General features: G+C 39.7%; 4 protein-coding genes across 5 annotated transcripts; all 4 read right to left on the bottom strand.

The window, feature by feature from the left end:
• Positions 1–1,066: 1,066 nt before the first annotated feature.
• Positions 1,067–9,500, bottom strand: LOC113576168 (beta-galactoside alpha-2,6-sialyltransferase 1). 2 transcript variants are annotated; one of them, XM_035526531.1, is made up of 6 exons: positions 9,149–9,500; positions 3,585–4,201; positions 3,331–3,428; positions 3,010–3,111; positions 2,136–2,310; positions 1,067–2,021 (listed from the first exon to the last, which is right to left on the bottom strand). In XM_035526531.1, the coding sequence occupies exons 2-6, from the start codon at positions 3,994–3,996 to the stop codon at positions 1,780–1,782; spliced, it is 1,029 nt and encodes a 342-aa protein (XP_035382424.1). In that variant the 5' UTR covers positions 3,997–4,201; positions 9,149–9,500; the 3' UTR covers positions 1,067–1,779. The 2 variants fall into 2 exon arrangements, with proteins under 2 accessions (XP_035382424.1, XP_035382425.1); XM_035526532.1 differs by lacking the exon at positions 9,149–9,500 and adding an exon at positions 8,684–8,713.
• A 729-nt stretch (positions 9,501–10,229) lies between these two features.
• On the bottom strand, positions 10,230–15,809 carry and1 (actinodin1). The gene is given in 6 exon segments (XM_027008103.2): positions 10,230–11,340; positions 11,342–12,322; positions 12,871–13,016; positions 13,497–13,542; positions 15,423–15,511; positions 15,722–15,809. Coding segments are annotated over 4 exon segments (1,692 nt in total). The 5' UTR covers positions 13,510–13,542; positions 15,423–15,511; positions 15,722–15,809; the 3' UTR covers positions 10,230–10,788.
• Positions 15,810–16,925: 1,116 nt separating this feature from the next.
• Positions 16,926–18,918, bottom strand: cops9 (COP9 signalosome subunit 9). The gene is made up of 3 exons (XM_027008078.2): positions 18,719–18,918; positions 18,235–18,307; positions 16,926–17,100 (listed from the first exon to the last, which is right to left on the bottom strand). The coding sequence occupies exons 1-3, from the start codon at positions 18,779–18,781 to the stop codon at positions 17,063–17,065; spliced, it is 174 nt and encodes a 57-aa protein (XP_026863879.1). The 5' UTR covers positions 18,782–18,918; the 3' UTR covers positions 16,926–17,062.
• Positions 18,919–19,414: 496 nt separating this feature from the next.
• otos (otospiralin) lies at positions 19,415–20,505 on the bottom strand. Its single transcript, XM_027008028.2, has 3 exons — positions 20,454–20,505; positions 20,077–20,118; positions 19,415–19,602 (listed from the first exon to the last, which is right to left on the bottom strand). Exons 1-3 carry the CDS (start codon positions 20,503–20,505, stop codon positions 19,415–19,417), a joined length of 282 nt encoding a protein of 93 aa, XP_026863829.1.
• Between the last annotated feature and the right edge of the window lie 280 nt (positions 20,506–20,785).

Raw genomic sequence — 20,785 nt, 5'->3', positions numbered from 1 at the left:
TTCATACCCAAATATAATATAAGATGTTTCAAATAAAGAACACTAAAAGCACACAAAGCATAAAAGAATAAACACATTAAATACAAATATATAAAGAGAAAAGATAAGCAATCAGTATTTAGCTAAAAATGACGTTCACAATGATCAAAAGAAATCAAACTTGTATTTTCATGCACATTAGTTCTTTAGTTCTATATTAGTGCTATATTTTCAGCATTCATTGTTTACATTGTTCTTTCTTAGTGCTGTCTCTGATGCTTATAGTAGTAACACTAAAGAGCAAAATTCCATAAAAAGGAGCAAAGTGACATTTAGCTGACATTCAACAGTAACAGCACCGTCTTCCTGTGGAGCACTTGCAGGGACAGACAAAATGTAATTGTTACCAGGGTTGTTTTTTTTTTAAATTTATGGACTCCCAATGTCACGAGTGTAGTGACATCCTCTATATTATGAATAGGCTGCAATATTGAATTCAGCAGTGAAATAGCAAGGTGATTATTCAGTGATGACATTTAACATAACTTTGTTTAACCAGACAGTGTTGACATTTTATAATCAGCACAAGCAGTAAATTGTTCCAGAGGAGATGCCAAGCTGTGTACACTGGGTGCAGCAAAAGACATCCCCTGACCTTTACACAGGAGCAGAGGGGGAAGCGGTTTGGTTTTTGTTTAATCTCCTCGGATATCCCGTGTTTCATGTTTTAATTACACATTTTGCGAACTCAGAGAAACCACATCATTCTGATTAACAGTAATTTCACCAACTGCTTAATTAGACACATCTACCTTACTCCTATGTGTCACAATCAGTCCCTCCCAGGTTCCGTGTTCCGTGTTTTCCCCGTCTTGTGTTTTTTTTTTTTAGTTCCATTGTGTAGTTTCTTTTTCTTCGACCCTCGTTTAATTTTCCACACCTGTCTCTCGTTTCTATTCTTGTTAAGTTCATGTATTTAAACCCTGTTTTGATGGTTGAATGTGTTTATGTGGCTGTGTTTCTTGGCTCCGTTCATGTATCCCTGTACTCTGTGTCGGCTCTATGACCCTGGACTGTAATAATGACTCTGATTCTGGATTTGCCCCTATTAAATCTCGCTCTTCTTCACACATGCGTCCGCCTCCTTACCGCTCAGCGTTACACTATGTTCATTGCCAAGGTCACTGGTACACTTACATTTAAGGACATTTTGCATTGATACAGTTATATGAGGAAGCACATCTAAAATCATGCACAGTTCATCAGTCACTATCTATGCTGTTCATGAATGGTCAACTTCTACTTATTTGACTTCTGTTGACTGCATGGCATGTGAGTCGCGGTGCGTTTTTAACAGCAGTGACAGTGATGTTGTTGGTGCTAGGGGTTGCACTGATTCTGTCAGGCATGGTGTGATTTCTGGAGTTTTGTTGCATCACTGTCACTGCTGAGTTGAGAGTGATTCACCATCCAAAATCATCCAGCCTGCAGCTGACCTGTGCTCAAAAACTGCCCATTAATGCTGAGTTGGGTGATGACTGCTTGAAAATGTGTTTAGTCAGTTTATGGAATCATAAACCTATGAGGTAAGCGTTTCTGATATATCTAAACTTTTTGCATATCACTTGGTCACTAGATGGAGCCATGGGATTGCATTATTCCAGATTTTTTCCCACTTGCAGTTCAAGTTATCCTAACAGCTACTATCGCTCTGTTAATTCTGCATGAGTATAGATGGCGAAATAACCTGCAATTTGAGACTGGATTATCTCCACTAGAACAGGAAAGGAGCTATATCTGTCAACAAGTGTGCAGTGAATATCCGTCAAGAGTGACTTTCCCAAATGTTACAAGATCAAACTTGCTCCCCCGATTCATATGTTGGACCAGCCTCTTTTCAAATATTAATGGATGGTAGTGACCCGTTGTGCATTGCCAGTTGTACTCCTCTTCATAGTAGTGACACAGCGCTGTCTTCCTCGAGGAGGAGAGGAACTCATACACGCTGATTTGCTGACACAGGTTCATCATCACAATGATGCCTTCAGCAGAAAGAGTAACAAAAATACAAAGAAAGAAAGAACAAACATTTTAAGAGCCACCCCAAAAATTACCATACCATCATGTTGGATGAGTAGAAAACTGTTCTTGCTCACCCAGCATGCCAGAGGAAGGGGGGTTGGGCTGGATGTCAATAGGGGAGTTTTCCTGAATCACATCCCACAAGTCCCACTGCATAGAGGGGCTAAGGATGTAGAAGGGTTGCTCAGGGTGGAGTCTGCGGTACTCATGATACCGCTCATGGAAGTTAAAATCAGGTTTTTTGTACCACTAAAGGTAAAGGGGAGAAATGATTATATTTTAAAATTAACATGTGTGTGTGTGTGTGTGTGCGTGCATGTTCATGTGTGTGTGTGTGTGTGTGTGTGTGTGTGTGTGTGTGTGTGTGTGCGTGCGTGCGTGCATGTTCATGCGTGTGTGTGTGTGCGTGCACGTGCGAGCATGTTCATGCGTGTGAACATGCGTGTGTGTGTGTGTGCGTGCATGTTCATGCGTGTGTGTGTGCGTGTGTGTGCGTGCGTGCGTGTGTGTGTGTGTGTGTGTGTGTGTGTGTGCGTGCGCGTGCGTGCATGTTCATGCGTGTGTGTGTGTGTGTGTGTGTGTGTCTGTGTGTGTGCGTGCGTGCATGTTCATGCATGTGAACATGTGTGTGCATTTGTCTTCTGAGGATGCTTTGAGGAAGCAAGAAACGGAATCAAAAGCAGGAAACTGGAAATATAACTGGATTACAAGATATAGAGGTCTCATGAGATTTTAAAGACTTCTCATAAACACATGGCTTTTGTTGTTAGACATGTCTTAAGTAATTTCTTTGCCTTGTCTTAAGATTCCTTTAGTCAGTAAATTATTATATGGATAGTCTAGCTTGTTAGTTTGGAAAGGTATTAGAAAACGTTTGGAAAATGTTTCCTGGTTTGAATTCTCATCTGTCACAACATCAGTGCTTGTGTGTGTCATTGTGTCACTTACCTCGTCCAGATTTCTGGAGTAAGGAGCTGGGTCCCACATGATCAGCACACCTGTGCTGTACTGAGGATCGTTGAGAAAGTCTGCCTTCTCAGACATTATAAGCTTGAAGATACATAAAGAAAGGTCCACTGTCTATAGGTCTTTTTTTTTTAATTCTGATATTTATGCATATGTGAAATATGTCTGTGGAATTTATTTGTGGTTATAAACATTTTAGGTATTCAAATAGAATTCACCAGGGTGAATAATAGTGGATAATAAAAGCTATAATAGTGGATGCAGCAGAGGAATAGAAATGTGTGTTGTGTACTTTCTGCTCACCTGGGAGTTTACAAGGCGTAAAGTGGTTTTTGTCCCAACATCCTTTGTGTAACCTTCTGTTGGAGCTGAATTAAAGCGAAGCACAGCATCATGGGAATCTGTGAAGAACAGAACTTTGGTTAAGGGACCAAAGAACATTACGCATTATAGTTTAAGATCATAGACTATTGCTATAGTCTTGTACAGTGTAATAGCTTATATCAGAACATAGCTTTAGTTACATGAAACAAGTGATTGAAAGTCAAAAGCCTTACCAATCTCAGCACCTAGTGAAGATCCTTTTATGGCCCCCGCAGACATTACGACAGCACATGTTTTTAGGGCCCCCAGTGTGACCTGTAGACTCTGAATAGGTAGGGAACTCTCCCACCGCTCACCAGAGAAAGGCCTGTCTCCCAATTTCAATGTGCTCAGGGGTACTCTGCACTTTAACTCACACATCAGTTCTGAGAGACCCTTGTTCCGCCTATGACACTGATTGACCTTTCGAAATACACCAAATTTATTTTTCTCCCAATATATTTTAATTGCATATTTGACTGCTTCAGGTATAGGATTGTGTTCCAGTGACACTGAGAATGAATTCCAATAAATAATGAAGTAGACCAAACATGATATGACAATCAGGACACTAACTATGTACATTATAGGTAATGTTGATTTCATAGCCACAGCCTCGTCAGATTCAGATCTCCCACAGCTGCCTGTCTTCAGATTCACGCTGATCTCCCACCAAGAGTAGAACTCTGCTGTATCTCTTCAGATTCATGCTGATCTTCCACCATGAGTGACAGTGTGCTGCATCTCTTCAGACTCAGGCTGATCTCCCACCGCAAGTGAGAGTGTGCTCCTTCTCTTCAGGGCTGTAGATCTGTACGTTCAAATATACAATGCAAACTGAGCAAACATATAATTAGTTAGTCTAATGTTAGTCTGCCTAATGTTTAGCATTTTCCTGAAATATTGAAACAAGATGTGCTACAAAGATTAAGATGATCATAAAAAAACAGTGTTATAGTACACTGATGTATAACAGATTTCTGATAGCATTAGGTATTTACATGACTTACTTTAAATAAGAACAGAAAAACTTGACATTTGAACAACCAATATTGCAGAATGGCTACTACTTTGTGTCTTAAAGGTATGTGATGTTTTGTAAAATGGAATGAGTTTAATACCAAACATTAAACATTCCCCTTAGCTATTTATATTCTGATTTACCCATGGATTATTTTGATATATTTAGTTATATCGCATTTGTTTGTATAATCAGATTGATTTCACTTACAAATAAAAAAACCCCGCTTCCAACTAGTTATCTAGATAGCTAATATAAGAGATTAGTTGTGCACTGAAGTTTTTGCAACCAGTGTCTTGTACTTCTCTTGTTTTGTGAACAAGTAATGCACAGAGGTCCTGACGATATTATTCTGGATATTCTGCTGTTGACGCGGCACTTTTGAATGGTACTTGTGGCCAGTTGAGGTAGGAATTCGAAATAGAATGCTGTAGGATACACACTGTAGTGTTTGTTTCAGTTAATTTCAGATAACTGCTGTATCATCTTGGGGGAATATATCTAATAATAATTTCAGTAAGATGTACTGGAATATAGAAGCATTTGAAGGTCCAGTAGATGACTAATTTATTTTGTGTCTCCACTTTCTCACCCTGAGCAAGATAGCTAGCAAGCCAAAGTTACTTACTGAACAAAAGCCTTATTCAAATGTAAATAATAAAGTAATGGGATCTGGTAACACTGACAATAAGTGATGGTAAATAATGAGGTAGAGCACAAATGATATGATTATCAAGACACTAACTGTGTACTTTCTGAAGACATCCTGAATCACCTTCACTGCTCTGCACATGTGGATCACTATACTTTAATGATTGTTTTGGAGTAACAGAGTCTATGCAGATCTCAATTTTGTTGATCCCGTGGTCTTACACAAACCAGAGCATCCCGGTGTCCCCAAGATCGCATTTTGAAGAATCATGAGTTGATGTAACAAAACAGGTGTCACATCTCAACAAAACAGGTGTTGGGCTAAACTGACATTAATTACAGGAAAACTCAAAGCAAGGTTTGTTTGTTTTTTAGTTAACTTTGGAAACTCCAAAACAGTGTTTCTACTTCATTATGATTAATTAAGCATAGATTGATGGGTAAAAATGGCATTTGCATCCATTCAAAATCAAATCCTCAATGCAATAAAGTGCCACAGGTAAAGGGGTCTGCATACTGCATACTTCTTGCACCATCCAGCTTTGCTTAAGTAGTGTGGCAGGATTTGGGTTTGTGACTGCGATCTCTCAATCAAGCATGCTCACTGAAATATGAGGACCATGCTCAAACCTCTCTCATCTAGAACTGAGCCAATTGTTTTTTATTGGTTTTTTTTGCACGTAGTGTTTTATCACATAATTCTGTTCTGTAATTTTTATTGAAAATATGCAGGTATTTAGGATTAGGCAAAGAAGGCTCGTCAGCGTCTTTACCACTTCAGACGCCTAAGAGACTTCAGACTGCCCACCAAGGTACTGCGGAACTTCTACACCTGCACTATTGAGAGCATCCTCACGGGGAACATCACAGTCTGGTTTGGGAATAGCACCAAGCAGGACAGACAAGCACTCCAAAGGGTGGTGCGTTCCGCTGAGCGCATCACTTGTACGGAACTTCCTGACCTGCAGACCATCTACGACAAGCGGTGCCAGACCAAGGCCAGGAGGATTGTGAAGGTCCCCACCCATCCCAACAATAGGCTCTTCTCTCTGTTGAGGTCAGGGAAGCGCTTTCGCTCCCTGAAGACCAAGATAGAGAGACTGAAGAGGAGCTTCTTCCCACAGGCCATTCGGGCCCTGAATCAGGGAAACTGATAAACTGTGGGGACCACCACCACCATGTAACATATAACTGTAAATATGTCAATTGCAAGATGGGACTGTACATTGTGTACATACATATATAAATATCCATATATACATTGTACATTGTGTATATAATAAACATAATATACATATATTGTACATACACTGTTAATATATTTTTGTATATATATAGAATATATTTCTCTATGCACCCCTGTTTTTCTTTTTCCTCAGTTTGGACAGAGCACTCAACCATTCCACTGCGAGTTATAATGTGTATGACTATGTATGTGACAAATAAACCAAACTTGAAACTTGAAACTTGAAACTTAATAAATGCAATTAGTCTAATAATGGTGGTGTAGTGCAATCAGTCCCTTCTTTAGATTAAGAGCAGCATTCTGAACTTGACGTGAATTTTAAATATAGTGGTAGTCCAAATAAAGAGGCCGGACAGTAATCCAGCATGATACAAAAGCATGTAGCTTCTTGAAGCTAGTTCTTGATGCAGTTTTTGTCCTTGAGAGATGTATCCCTGTATGAATTTGTCCTGTGACATTGATTCACTATGCAATACGCAAACTGTTCTATATAGCACACGGTTGCAGTAAGGGAAACAATGGACTGAATTCATGCAAAATTCATACCGAATTGTTTTGCCAATTAAACAATCATAATGTAAACAATGGTAATAGGTAACATTAGGAAACCTTCTAAAATTTCAGAAGCACCTGCACAGCTTATGAAGTGCCACTGTTTGAAAAGGTCTGTTCTCTGGAAACAGGAAAATTGAAAATATTTAAATACATACACACACACACACACACTATGCATTTACCATTGCCCTTCTCAAGAACATAATTCATACTAATCTTGCTTGACACAATATCTAGTTAATTTATATATGAGGTTCAAATATTACCTATCAACTCTATCAGTGGATTTGTAAATATTTAGTACCATTCATTTTACCTCTATTACCTTTCAGCATGTAAATAGCTCAGAATCAATGTATTTGAATCAATGTATTTGTTGTGCTGCTGCTTCTTCAGAAAGATGCAGGTGCCAGTTTGGTTTTAATCATGTTCTGGAGTGGAGCAAAGGCAAATGCCCAAGATGATGATTTCAGGGCAGCTTGATCAGTTAAAATGCTTCCTGTGCCTCTGCCCTTCCTGAGGCGCCACTGGTCTCAGATAGCATTAGATTTGATCCGCCTCCCTGACAAAGAAGTGCCGCTATCCTGACTACAGTAGCTATATTGCTCAAAGTAGTTTGATTTATGCCTCTACCTTCTTTACCCCCTGCAGCTGGTAAACTCCTGTTTCAGCATGTTGTCTGTATATACGGAATCCCTGAAAACATCCTGTCCAATTGCAGCCCAAAATGCTCTTCAGGGATGGCTGATCTTCATGGATCAGTTAGTCACAAGTAAGCAGATGAATAAAGAACTAGGGTAGGTTTTCTGAGAGTCTTCCTTTCTTGTGCCAAATTAGCTCATAATTCCTGGATTCACTCATCTGCTAGGTTTAATCTGTTCCAGTTTGTTCTGAGATACCAGCCAACTTTTGTCCTTTGGACCCAACCCGGAGGAATGGGCCCACTGTGGATGACTTGATCAAGAGTGACAAGCGAGTTTGGAAGAGCATCCACCCATGGCACATCATTTGCCGTCACAAGGCCCATGCCCTTTTTAAATTCACTGCCTCATTAATATTGTCACATATATACTCAACCTTCCAGTTCATTGCCATATCTCAGGGAGATTTTCCATGCCACTGTCACTTTCAGCTTGCTCATCAGGAATCTGGTACCCATACATCTGTAAAGAACAGCTTTGTGTTGTAAAAAGCACTGTCTTTTACAATGTGTTGTAAAAAGTGCTATCTAAATAAATTCGACTTGGACTTTGGCTCTTCAGGTTCCTTACTGAGACTTCACTCCTTACTGAGACTTCACTCAAGGTGGATGGGACATGGGCTTATCCGGTCTGCTGGTTGTTGGACTCTGCCGCCCCCATGCTAGGGTGGTACTGTGAGGGTTATGGTCCTGAGGAGTGCTGTCAATTGCTGAGGTCAGACTTCTCTCTTCCTTCCTTCTCTTCTCAGTTTCTATGGGGACCATCCAAGAGGCAGTAGCCACAGTCAGCTCTTACCGTCTGTTCGGATGGGTTTGGGTTGGCTGTCAACTGCACCCGTAGACTGCAGCAGCATTATGTTTGATTAAGCAATCAAACACAGTGCTGCTGTAGTCTACGGGTAAAGACTTAGCAAAGACTTAGCAAAGTCTCATAGCGCTTAACATGTTACACTTCTTAGCCGTGTTTTGTATCACAGTTTCCTGATTTCTTGTATAATAATAATTTTGCCTTTATTTATGGACAGGATTATGTTTATACTCTGATTAAAGCTATTTCCTTTTACTAACCTGCATGCAATTTCACCTTCTGAATGAACCTAACAATATAATTGTGTCCTACTCCATTTGTGATCACTCCATTTTAGTGATATGCAGATTTTCTTTTTTCATTTTCCCATTAACTGAAATGGAAAATAAATAAACGAGTGCTTTCAGTTTTTACCTAAAGATAAATTACATGCAATTGTTTATTTAAATGCACATGTATTCTATGTAACTGCAATGGATTCTTGTTACAATATAATTGTGTCCTACTCCATTTTGTGATCACTCCATTTTAGTGATATGCAGATTTTCTTTTTCATTTTCCCATTAACTGAAATTGAAAGTAAATAAACGAGTGCTTTCAGTTTTTACCTAAAGATAAATTACATGCAATTGTTTATTTAAATGCACATGTATTCTATGTAACTGCAATGGATTCTTGTTACAAATATGCTACTGATTTAAGTTTTACTTTCATATTATAACATTTAAATAAGGTTAATTGACTGTTTAATTGAGAAGTACTGCAAAATCAGTTTACCTTCTTCGGTTACGTAGACGCAAAAAGAAGATGATGTTTCTTGCTGATCTAGGACTTCAGAGTAGTAACAAGAAAGGTAGTAATCTGATGTGTGTCAGAACTACTGCGCAAAAAACGGAACAACAGTCACACTGGAGTTGGCAGCAATATATCACTCTGCTGTTTCTTCTCATTCAAAACCTGGATTAAAGATTCATAAAAGGTTTGTCACATGACTTTATAATTGATGCAGTTTTTGCTTCTTGCACAGGTGGTTAATGAACAAGTCCACTCTCATGTTTGAACTAAAACTACACATAAATCCTCCTGAAATTCAGAAGCACCACAGGAAATGCTAGCTTTGCATGCTTAATATATATATATATATATATATATATACACACACACACACACACACACACACACACACACACACACACACACTAACCACCAAGCCACTGCACAGACAGACAGACAGACACACACACACACACACACACACACTAACCACCAAGCCACTGCACAGACAGACAGACAGACAGACAGACAGACACACACACACACTAACCACCAAGCCACTGCACAGACAGACAGACAGACACACACACACACACACACACAAACACACAAAAAAAAAAAACCCCAAAAAACAGGAAATTGTTCAGACAACTCTCATCAGCTTGTCTACCACCTGGTTTTGCAACCGTCTCAGTTTTTGCTGTGCTTGCATAAATTGTGGGTAATTGTTTACTGCTGCTATGTCTGTCTGATTCCATTTGTTATATATATGTTATATGATGTACGTGCCCAGCCAGCTTGCAAGTCAGAGGAATCTGCATGCATCATGTAGCTAAATCATGTCTATGTTTTCTTCATGAATGGTTTCCATTTGAGTTCAATTCTTTTTTCAGTTCATTCGACTGATGCAATGTAGAGCTCATATGTAGATCTGCCCCTAATACCTCCTCACATCTGAAAGGTCACTGGGGTTTTTAAAGCTTTTCATTGCTAGACATTTAAAGAGAAAAAAAAATCTTTCAAACAATTTTCATAAAAAAACACAAAAGGAACTGAGAGTCAACGAAGCACAAATAAGCTCAGACTCAGGAAATTTATTAACTATACCCCTGAATGGACATCATGATATTGCAACAGGATAGAAACAATAGAAACAAACAAACAAAAAAACAAAACTAAGAAAAAGAAAAAAGAAGTAAGGTGGTTGAAACTGTAATATATTCAGACCCCCTGTCCATTCTCCCAGCTCCTGCAAACAGTAATCAGCATATTTTAATAACCTGACACCCCAGAGTTATTTCACAAGCTCATATGCATATTAATATAGAAACTTAACAGAGGTGCTCTACATCTCCCTTTCCTTAATCTGTATATCTTATCAAACAGTTATTTAAGATAAGCCAATTAAATCAACAAACTAGACATACAGGCCAAAGAAATGGAATCCTATACAGGTGCTGTCAAACCTCTGGGCCTGGTATGTGCTCAGGTACACTGTTACATCAGACATGAGTGAATCAGCCAAAGAGCTACCTTTCTGTAATTACAGCATAATTACAGTTGCTGTGTATTTTTCAATCAGAGTACATATTAACACCTATCCACGGGGAGCTGTCCTGCTCTCCTAATTCTTCTGGTTGTTCTCATTTCTTTTTGTAGTCTCCTGTGTATGCCCGATGGTCATCCTGGTAGCGGCCTCCGTACCCCCTTAGGATGTCCTGGAAGCTGACCTTACCTGGCTCCTGGGGACCATAGTTGGCATAGGGGTCCTCCTGGCCACTCATATAGGTGTCATATTGCAGCTGTTCATATCCCAGATTCTCTCCCTGCTGTTCGGGGTGGACCTCCTCCCTATGATGTTGGACATTCTCCTGGTGGACAGCATCTCTTTTTTGGTCTTGGCTAGGTTGGTACTCACGCTGCCTGTCCCTCAGGACAGGGGCTCCAGCCCCATCTGCCTCAGGCTCATAGCGGCGCAGACGGCAGTTGCTGTCATACTCGGGATCACAGTCGGGGTCAGGCTCGATCACACCCTTCCGGGTGCCTTCGGCATGGCGGTGGGGCTCATATGCCTCGGTGGAGTGGGCCACCTGCCAGGGTGAGTGGACACGGGGTTCATTCTGGCCTCTTACTGGGTAGCACTCCTCATCATAGCCAATGAAGCAGTCATAGCCCTCCTTCGTCTTGCCGGGGGGGTCCCAGTGAGTGGCGGCTCTCGTCTAGGCTGGGGGGCTGTAGGAACTGCGGTTGCTGGCGTGGGGCGGGTGGCCTTCTGCGCATGGCAGAAGAGGCGGTGGAATCCTGGTACATGGCCATGGGGTCAAAGCGGGGGCTGGCCGGCAGCTGCATGTCTTCAGCTGCTGGTGCTGGCTCATCTTTGGGCTCATCAGAAGGAGGGACCAAGCTGGAAAACCTGGTAGCCATCAGGGGGTTGCAGTTTTCATCAAAGAGGGGGTTGCAGAGCGTCCCACGTGGGGCCAGAGAAGAGGGCGACTCCAGGTTCTGGGCAGCTGCAAGGGAAGCAGCATAGGAGCAGTAGGGGTCGACATGAGGGTCGCAGTTTGGGTAGCGAAGGTACAGACTAGATGGGGTCTTCTGCATCAGTTGGGCAACGCAGTTCGGATCACTCTTCGGGTCACAGCCAAGATGTGTGTAGGACGGGGCCGGCCCGGGCGCAGGCTTATAACCATAGGCAGCACGCAGGTGGTACTGAAGGCACTCGACATCTTCAGCATCACAGATCCGCAGAAGTTCAGCTTTCTGCTCGTTAGACAGGAAGGGCTGCACCATGGGGGAGTAGTAGTAATAGCCTGAGAGCGGGTCCTTCACTGCAGGAGTCCGGATATAGGCCGGGGTTTTAACTGGGGCGGGGGCAGGGACAGCAGCGGCCGCCTTTACACCAACAGGGGCCGTGTAAGGATACGGCGAGTATCCCTGAGCATGCAGACAATAAGGATCCCTGAAAGGGTCACAAGACTTGACAGGAGCAGGCTGCGAGGACTCAGCCTTGGGATTTGACCTACTAGTGTAGGAGGCCACACAGTTTGGGTCGTCAGACTCCGCACAGGACTTGTAGATGTCACCTATGTGCTGCAGGTAGAGTTTGTAGGATCGCTGAGCTTCAGCCCGGTTCTTATTCTGAAGGTATGCCAGATACACACGATCCAGCTCCGCAACCTGAAATATCCAAGAAAGTGACTCTGTATATGACTCATTTCCAACACAGTCCATAAGTAATTGGACTATGACACAATTTGTGTTGTGCTGGCTTTGTGCTTCCAAAACATTACATTTGAAATGAAACAATAAGGTTAGACAGAGGTTTGAGGGCATTTACTTTTATAGTTAGAATACCACTTGGTAGTGGTAGCTCAGTGGTTAAGGTACTTGACTAGTATTTGGAAGGTTGCCACTGTTGCGTCTCTGAGCAAGGCCCTTAACCCTCAAGTTGCATTCACTCATAATTGTAAGTCACTTTGGATAAAGGCGTCAGCTAAATGCTGTAAATGCACTTGTTAATGAATATAGGCAATGAAAATAGCAATAAACATGACAGTTTTATTAATGATTATATTACTCTGTCCTATTACTTATAATCACATAGTACATGGCCAAAAGATTGAAAGGTGTGTCGCTACACATTAATGTACTGATCTGCACATCCTATGGACTACCAGAGCACTTAGATGCGCTTAGTGTTGCTCACAGCCAACATCAGTACTCACTCCTTGCTGATTGCCATTGTCAGTGAAGTACTTGTACCAGTTCCAGAAATCAGAGTGCTGCTTGTACCAGCTTATGTTTCTTCTGTTACGGTTAAGTTTCTTCTGTTGTGAGAAAGGGGAAACCACAGTACCATCCTGTTGCATGTCTGCATCAGACATGAAACATAAAAAATAGGAACTTTCTAACACATCACAGCCATAGCATTTCACCATGGTTAACATGTAACATGTAAATTGGTTATGATTAATGGTAACCATTTTTTAAAATTCACTTTCTCATTGTAAAAATTACATTTGGTGAAGATTTATATTCATCAGGATTCTCATCAATTCAGTAATATGTACATATGGGATAGTAATTCAAAGACAATACTTGATAACTGATGATAACTTTAACCTAGTTTGTTCAATTATAATCTCACTTTGTTCATATACTCATCAAATTATATTTTAGTAGGAAAAATGAATCAGACAGCTATATTTATTTGTCATTTGTTTTTAAATATGTCACTAAATAACTGAAATAGGATAAGAAATCTTATTTATGTACTAGTACACAAATTCTGTGTGAATTCATACTTGATAATAGAACAAGGAATGAAAAAGACCAAGTTCATTTTTTTTACCATCTTCCTTCATGTGCTCAGTCACAGGCAGAAGCCAGCAGTAACTCTGTAAGGGGGTAGGGTTGGGGGGGGGTCAGTGTTTCAACCAGGTGTTGTATATACCCACAGCAAAGCAAAACATGCTTATCTGGGCTAATAACCCACAGGCAGCGTAAAGTGGGTGGCAGATTTACTGCTGGGCAGAGGGGGTTAGGGTGGATGATGTTAATAGACACATGCCACTGTGTAAGATTAATCTTACAACAACAACAAAAGAAAAACAACAGATCAGCATTTCAAGGTGAAGTAGCAGGGGGCTGCAGTTAATGGGTCTTACTGCTAGCAAAAGCTATAAAATCTACAAAGAGCAGGAGCCACTAGGCCACAGGCAGCTCTAATTATCTTTGGAAAAAGTGGGTTATGGCCAGCTGAGTTGCAGTCTGGAATGACTGCCATCTATCCACCACCACTCATGGACAGCTCTAAGAGGAGGAGCTCTCCGTGTCAAACAAAACAAGTGAGGGAATGGGATGCCTTGGAATAATGCAGAAAAATGGAATTTGGTGGAACAATCAACGACACTCAAAATTTGCCACAATGTATATATATTATTCTGAGAGGGAGAGATCAGTTACATGTAATGCAAAAACATTCAGTCCTAATCAGCATAGCTCACATGTTCTGTAGCCACTGAAGGCCTGTTTTACAATGCTTTAATAGATCATCTGTAAACCAGCATTTGGGAATAATTTATCTGTTCAGCAATCATTCACTAGTTTGCCAGTTTTCACTAGAGCAGTCCTATATTTCTCTGGGTGATTCAGGGGAATTCAGACACGTTGGGTACCCATATTTACTGCAGCATGCCTCTAGATTAACAAGGGAGACCTTGTTAATTTTAGCATTTTTTGGCAATGTTCTAATGATCAAAATTGTTTTCAAAATTAAATTATTCTTGCAAATGCATTCTCTCTGGTGCAAATTACAAACTGTACATATTACATTTTTAGTACCAACATTTTCATAAACATACATGGTCAACAAAAAAGACTGAAAAATATTTGCTTGATCACAATAAGGCCAGTTTAAACTAACGCTGGCATTTATAGATCTGATTCATTTGTATCTGATTTGTTGTGTGGGTATATTAATAGTGATTGATATAAAAGTAATTACTTGCATGTTTACTACTATCCCTTGTCAATACGTAAGCCTAAGAAATATGCTATGAAAGTTATTTACCATGTGACGAAGCTGCAAACATATAACGAAAGAGACACTGAAATCAGGAGTTAGTTGAAAAATGTAAAGCTTAGTGGTGAAACATACAATAAGATGGAATTGTTTTAAGATCAGATCTGTCAACAAATATGTTGTATGTTGTTTTTTTTTCCAATATTATTTATTTTAAAAAAATTTAAATCAAAGCATCATGTGTGCGGGAAGTCTAATATCACATAAATTATGTTTACTGGTGTGTAATGGGGAAGGATCTGAACATCTTTAATTCTTTAAGTACACGTCCTGTTGCTAGAGGCAATACTCACTGGCTGTTGCAACTTCATCCAGTCTTCAACACAATGAGCCCAAACACAAGGACAAAGTTGGTGCAAGGTGATAGATAGTTTTCCAGTTATTTCCATGCTTTAATTATGGTAGGGTTTTTTCTTTCTAGGTTTAGTAAAATCTCTCCTTTAAAAAGACTGACGACCTAAGACGGCATGAGATAAACAACACCTACACCTTGTAATGTTGCAGAATCTGAACATTTTCCAGGGTTTTGAAAATGTCTGTATGTACATTCTGTATTTACTCATCTGTACCTATTCTAACTCATTCAGGGTTTTTTTATATCTGATATTTGAAATTTGTTACATGTGAATGGGTCAACAGATGTGCAGGACGTTATAATCCTATAGACAGGCAGTTACAATGTGTTTCTCTCACCTGGAAATATCACTGCAGCTAGCAAGACTCCGCAGAATGTGTGACAGAAGAATGATTTCTTCAAATGAGCCATTCTCAATCTCCGTTTCCTTGGCAACAAGCAGCATTTCAGATGCAAACTTTAGCAAACCATCTTTAGTTATTATTATTATTTTAATATATTGTTTTATATTGAAATAAAAAGAGTCTGAATCAGCAAACCAAGCATATTATATTGCACTACATGCAAAGGACATTCATTCAAGAAAACAAAGACCTTGCACTGGTAGAGGATGTAGATATCCAAGCTGTAGTCTTACCTGCTAAAGAGTGTGGAGGTGTGGGCCTCTGAAGAGAGGCAGGAACTGGATGAGTTAGCTTGGCCTGGAGGATCAATGTGGGGACAGGATGGGTGAATGAGAATGAGCGCCAAATCCCTGCTGCACCTCTATACTGTGCCACCAGTAAGAGACTTGCCACGTTTTAAACACCACTGTGATAATTTAAAACAAAACGGCGCATCCCGTGGGGTTGTGAGCACACTGCAAGCAGCATTGTGATTGGCTTTTCCTGGCCCAGCAGCCAAACCAATAGGATGTTGCAATTAAAGCCATCATGAAATAGGAGAGAGGAGATGAGTAAAGCAAGAGTAGAGAGGAAAGTCCTCTTAAAAACAGAAGAAAAAATACAAAGGAAAACAAATTAACTTTACCTAATTTCAATGTTCCATAATTTAAATACATAATCAGGTTTATTAGTTTTGAGATTTATACATTACCATCGACATGCTAACATCTTTCTTTCATTTACTTTTTTGAAAAATATAACAAAATATTTATTCTATGGTACATAATGTGAATAGACTGTTATTTGTTATTTCTTACACCCAAACACTCTTAGGTATATCTTTTTAATTCTAAAATGTTTTAGAACTTTTTTTTAATGATGTAGATTTATGGCAAACTTTTTAATGTTAGTGTGCAGAGCTGAAACATGGGTTACATCTAATGCTTTCGCAGTGAGCATTGTCCAGTTACGTTTTTGAAGACCTAATACCTGTACTCAGGAGAATAAGATACATTTAAATGTATTATGGACTGAAAGCCTGATAGGAAACATTACAGGGACAGGGTAACAGATGCTGGCCTGAGTCGATTAACACTAAAAGAGTCACATCATGGAGCAACTTTATGAGTGGTGAAGTGTGAATGGTGTGTGTTGACGCTCGGGTGAAGTTTGTTTTTTGCACCATATTAAGGTTCTTTTCCTCTTGCCAGAGGGACGTAGGTCCAATGACTGAGGAAAAAACATTTTGCAGTAAATGTCAACACACTAGCCAACGAACATCTGTGTCTATGTTAACACTTGATTGAACATGTAATTATATACACTTACAGGTGTTCAGGAATTTGCAAAAACCTGCAATCCAGGAAACAGATTTCAACATGAAAAAAAGATAATTCCAGTGTGTGCACCCCGGAATGTCTGAGTTCTTTTAACATTCAGAAACACCTGAAAATCCAATTACCTTTTTTTTCATAAAGATTTTATTGACAACCAAATCCTGAGCAGAAACAATAAACTACACTTTATACAGAAACAGCAAACATTTCATGTAAAATAGACAATATTTTTACAACATCCCATCCCACCAGTCCTCACTATTGAATGTCTTCATCATCAAAGAGATCTTCAAAATCTGTGATAAAATCCAAAATATATTAGAACACACTGGGAGGAAAAGCACAGCCTAATCCACCATTAATTAGGGATTCAGCTAATGAAAGGATAAAGTTTCAGTGACCTCTACCATTTGAGCATAAAACATATTCAAACAAGTTTTCAGAAACCTTTCCCTAGTGTATGCTTATCTGGCACCTTTTTTGCTGGGTAACCTCCACACCCACACCTTCAGTTATATTCCACATTATCCGCAGACAAAGATGGCTCCATGTGACACGTGTTCAGCTGCATTTATTTGCTACAGATGGAAACAGTTCAGACTCTTAAAGCATGGAGCCATGCTGGGTTGGAGCCAATGAGCCCCAATAAAACCACAATTTACGGTGGCAAGCTACCTCTTCCTTAGTCTCTAACAGCCTTTTTTCTAGGTTCCAAACCATACCTTTCCTAAAACATTTCCTACACTTCTGTGGCCCTGGTGAGCTAGTGGAAACAAATAAAAGGAGACTAAAGACTACACATGCTGTAGTGCTTAATGCCTGTCGCCAAGCAAAAGCCTAAACAATGAACTTGTGGCCAGTTTGGCAATGTGTAATCACTAGCATGCAATATGGAGACCAACAAAGTGTGTCAGTAGGCAGCTCTTAAACAGTAGTGTTGCCCAGTCTCTGTACCAGTGCTCTGCAAAACTGCTGTTTCCCCTGTTCTAAAGCACCTTATTACATTCTCCAGTCATATATCAAGTCTTCAAGAAACATTTACAAAAACATGGGATACTACTAAATGGAATGCAGTCTTTAAATGAAAAGGTAATTTAAAACAGTTGTCTTTTAAATCCAGAAGCTACATTACAGATATATTACCACAAGGTTCAGCAAACACCATAAAAGAGTTTAACTGTAAAATGGATATAGTTAATATGAAGATAGCAGAAGAATGACATGAATGCACAAACATGCTTGAGAATGGACTATAACTACACATCTAAAACTGAAACGCTAAACATGTTTAAACACAGCTGCGGTATTTAAAAAATAAATCCTGACAAGGCTTTAAAAAATGAAGCACACCACTTATTCCTGCTACAGGAAATCACAAAAATAAAGAGAGACAGAAACATTCAAGTCTGACTACTAAATGCGAAGCTAACCATTGTAGAAGTCCGAGTGCACTGCTTTCTCATTAGCAGCCAAATCCATCAACAATCCAGTGCTGCCACCTGCCTGTGAAAACACACAGTTACCGGTTAAAAAATCCTCATATATCAACTTTTACTTATTTATTTTTTCTTCAATGAGGTAATAAGGGGCAACAAGGAGAAACTCCCCAAGAAAGCTAGGCAGATAGTTATCATCCTGCTGAAGTATGCTGGAGAGACATACATTACTCCATGCTTCTTTTGGCAGCTAAGCGCCTTTCGTTCTTGAGCCTGACATGACAACATAATGTTCATGAAAGAATCTCCAGCATACTTCAGCAATGTGTAAATGTTATTCAAACAAACAACTCTAGCTGGCTAACGCTAGGTAACAGCTAGCGAGCATAGCTAGGTGAACACTTTACCTAAAGCTAGCTATGCTAACTAGCTACCTAGCAATGGGCCGCTCCAACACAGACTGCTCTGAGCCACTAACCTCATCGAGATCTACATACGGCCCCGCTCCTTCAGGGAACATTTCATCGACCGCTGGTTTCATAGCTTCAGAGTGGGCACTTGAAAATCAGCAATGAATAATGTTGCTTCAATAGTTCTAGCTAGACAGCTTTCAACGATGACTGTCAGTATTTGTGTTTGTAGCCAGGTAAGAAGTTCCGGGATTGCAACATTTAAATGTACTCGGCTTGAAATTAGGACCCACCGGTACTGTTGGAGAACGGGGCCCAGCAGCGTGTCCTTTCCATAAACCGTAGTGATAATCAATATAGTCTATGGTTCCTACGTGAATTCACCGAACGTTAATTTTTATGTTTATTATTAATGAAAAAGTGCATTACGTTTGTTTGATGAGCATACTTTACTGTAAGTGATTGTTCCTTCGTTACATCACAAGGTTAAATGATTTACACAATAAAGCATTGTATATTGCCTAATGTTTAATATCCATAGATACAAAGAAGTAATTCAAAATTATGCAAAATTAAGGATTCAAAATTAAAAACATGTTTACTTGGGGTTAGGTTTTGGTAGTCATATTTGAAATGAAGACATCACAAAGACAAAATACAGCCTTTGGGTCATGATCAGGTTATACTATAAACAAAAGTAGCTTCTAAGTTATTAATATCTGTTAGAAATGCCTAATAAATCGTGAGAAAGTTATCACATTCCCTCAGCGTTCCTCGTGCTCAGCTACTTCATAGCCTAAGGAGTCTCCAAGCTGCTGGTGAGCAAAGAAAGCCCTGGCCATCTGATTGATATGGTTATAGGCACCAATGCTACGAAAGTATTCAATGTAGTTCCAAAAATCAGAGGTTGAGTATGGCCAATAGGGTACAGCAGGGGGCTCATCATAGGGCACTGGAGAGAGAGAGAGAGAGAGAGAGAGAGAGAGAGAGAGAGAGAGAGAGAGAGAGAGAGAGAGAGAGAGAGAGAGAGAGAGAGAGAGAGAGAGAGAGAGAGAGAGAGAGAGAGAGAGAGAGAGAGAACATATAGCTGAAGAAAATGCTTTGAAAGATTAAAAAAATGGAGATCCCAAGGAGCCTAAGGATCTCTGCCCCTGGTGTCGGTTGTGCATTTTCCAATGTTGTCTGTTTTGAAGTAAAAATATTTCTATAATCTGCATGAGTATGGAAATGTGACTATAAAATAATGCTTAACAAGAAAAAAAAAATGTAAAATGCAATGCAAACTGTTCTCAGAAAGAAAAAAAAATTATTCATCTGTGCTTGTTAAAAAGTTGTAGTCCATCAGGGAAGCAGAAGCAGGAGGTGTTGTATGAAGTACACAAACTGCTCATGTTTACATGAGCAAAATAAGAAAACAGTGCCTTACCTCCTTCAGGAATTACTCTTGCACCTGAGAAGAGACAGAGGTCTGTGAAATCCTCACAAAGAGCTGATTCAGGTGTTGCAAACTGAGGCTCCCTTTTGGGACTGAAGAAATGCAAGGACTGCCTTGACAAATATTATTTTTAATGGTTTTCAGTCTCTCCCAGTAATGAAAACAATATTGTACTGATTTCATAGATTAATACAGCATTCTGCACCATATGAATTCATGTTTGATGAGTATATGCATAGGAAAGGATTCCGACTAAGATGCTTACTTTGAAAAATCTGGAACAAGGTATGGTCATATTTTTTGATACGCTCTACAACTATATTTGATACCCTCTAATAATATTTGTAAGTATTACTTACCACAGGGACGGCTGGTGACAAAACATGTGAGGAAAATACAAAATAGCACACACCCCTTCATCTTTTTCTAAATACAAACAAATAAAAAACAACAAAAGTGAACTAAGAATGAATCAAATAAAACCTAGAATGTGTCAATGCCTAATTTAACTCTTTAATGCTATATCGACACTCTACATTTATTTTCCTATGCAGCTAAAATATTACAACATGCATATTTCGCCTCTGAAACATTACCTGCTAAAAAATATCTAAAACATTACCTGCTTTATGCAGTTCACCAGTATAATAAATTGACCCACTCGAAAGAACTGAAAAGATTTAGTTACTATACAGGATAA

The sequence above is a fragment of the Electrophorus electricus genome, chromosome 5 (assembly GCF_013358815.1).
Source record: "Electrophorus electricus isolate fEleEle1 chromosome 5, fEleEle1.pri, whole genome shotgun sequence".
Taxonomy (NCBI): domain Eukaryota; kingdom Metazoa; phylum Chordata; class Actinopteri; order Gymnotiformes; family Gymnotidae; genus Electrophorus; species Electrophorus electricus.
The sequence above is the reverse complement of the archived record's forward strand: the minus strand, read 5'-3'. Positions and strand labels throughout refer to the sequence as shown.

Bases quoted from the DNA above. Each gene is read 5' to 3' on its own strand.
- LOC113576168 (XM_035526531.1), bottom strand. From the start codon at position 3,996: ATGAAATCAACATTACCTATAATGTACATAGTTAGTGTCCTGATTGTC. The intron at 3,429-3,584 runs GTAAGGCTTTTG...TGTTCTTCACAG, and splicing joins TTCACTAGGTGCTGAGATTG to ATTCCCATGATGCTGTGCTT. The intron at 2,311-3,009 runs GTAAGTGACACA...CTTTACCTTTAG, and splicing joins ACTCCAGAAATCTGGACGAG to TGGTACAAAAAACCTGATTT.
- otos (XM_027008028.2), bottom strand. From the start codon at position 20,505: ATGAAGGGGTGTGTGCTATTTTGTATTTTCCTCACATGTTTTGTCACC. The intron at 20,119-20,453 runs GTCCCTGTGGTA...AGGATTTCACAG, and splicing joins CACATGTTTTGTCACCAGCC to ACCTCTGTCTCTTCTCAGGT. The intron at 19,603-20,076 runs GTAAGGCACTGT...CTCTCTCTCCAG, and splicing joins AAGAGTAATTCCTGAAGGAG to TGCCCTATGATGAGCCCCCT.
- cops9 (XM_027008078.2), bottom strand. From the start codon at position 18,781: ATGAAACCAGCGGTCGATGAAATGTTCCCTGAAGGAGCGGGGCCGTAT. The intron at 18,308-18,718 runs GTTAGTGGCTCA...GTGTTTTCACAG, and splicing joins CGTATGTAGATCTCGATGAG to GCAGGTGGCAGCACTGGATT. The intron at 17,101-18,234 runs GTTAGCTTCGCA...ATTTTATCACAG, and splicing joins GCACTCGGACTTCTACAATG to ATTTTGAAGATCTCTTTGAT.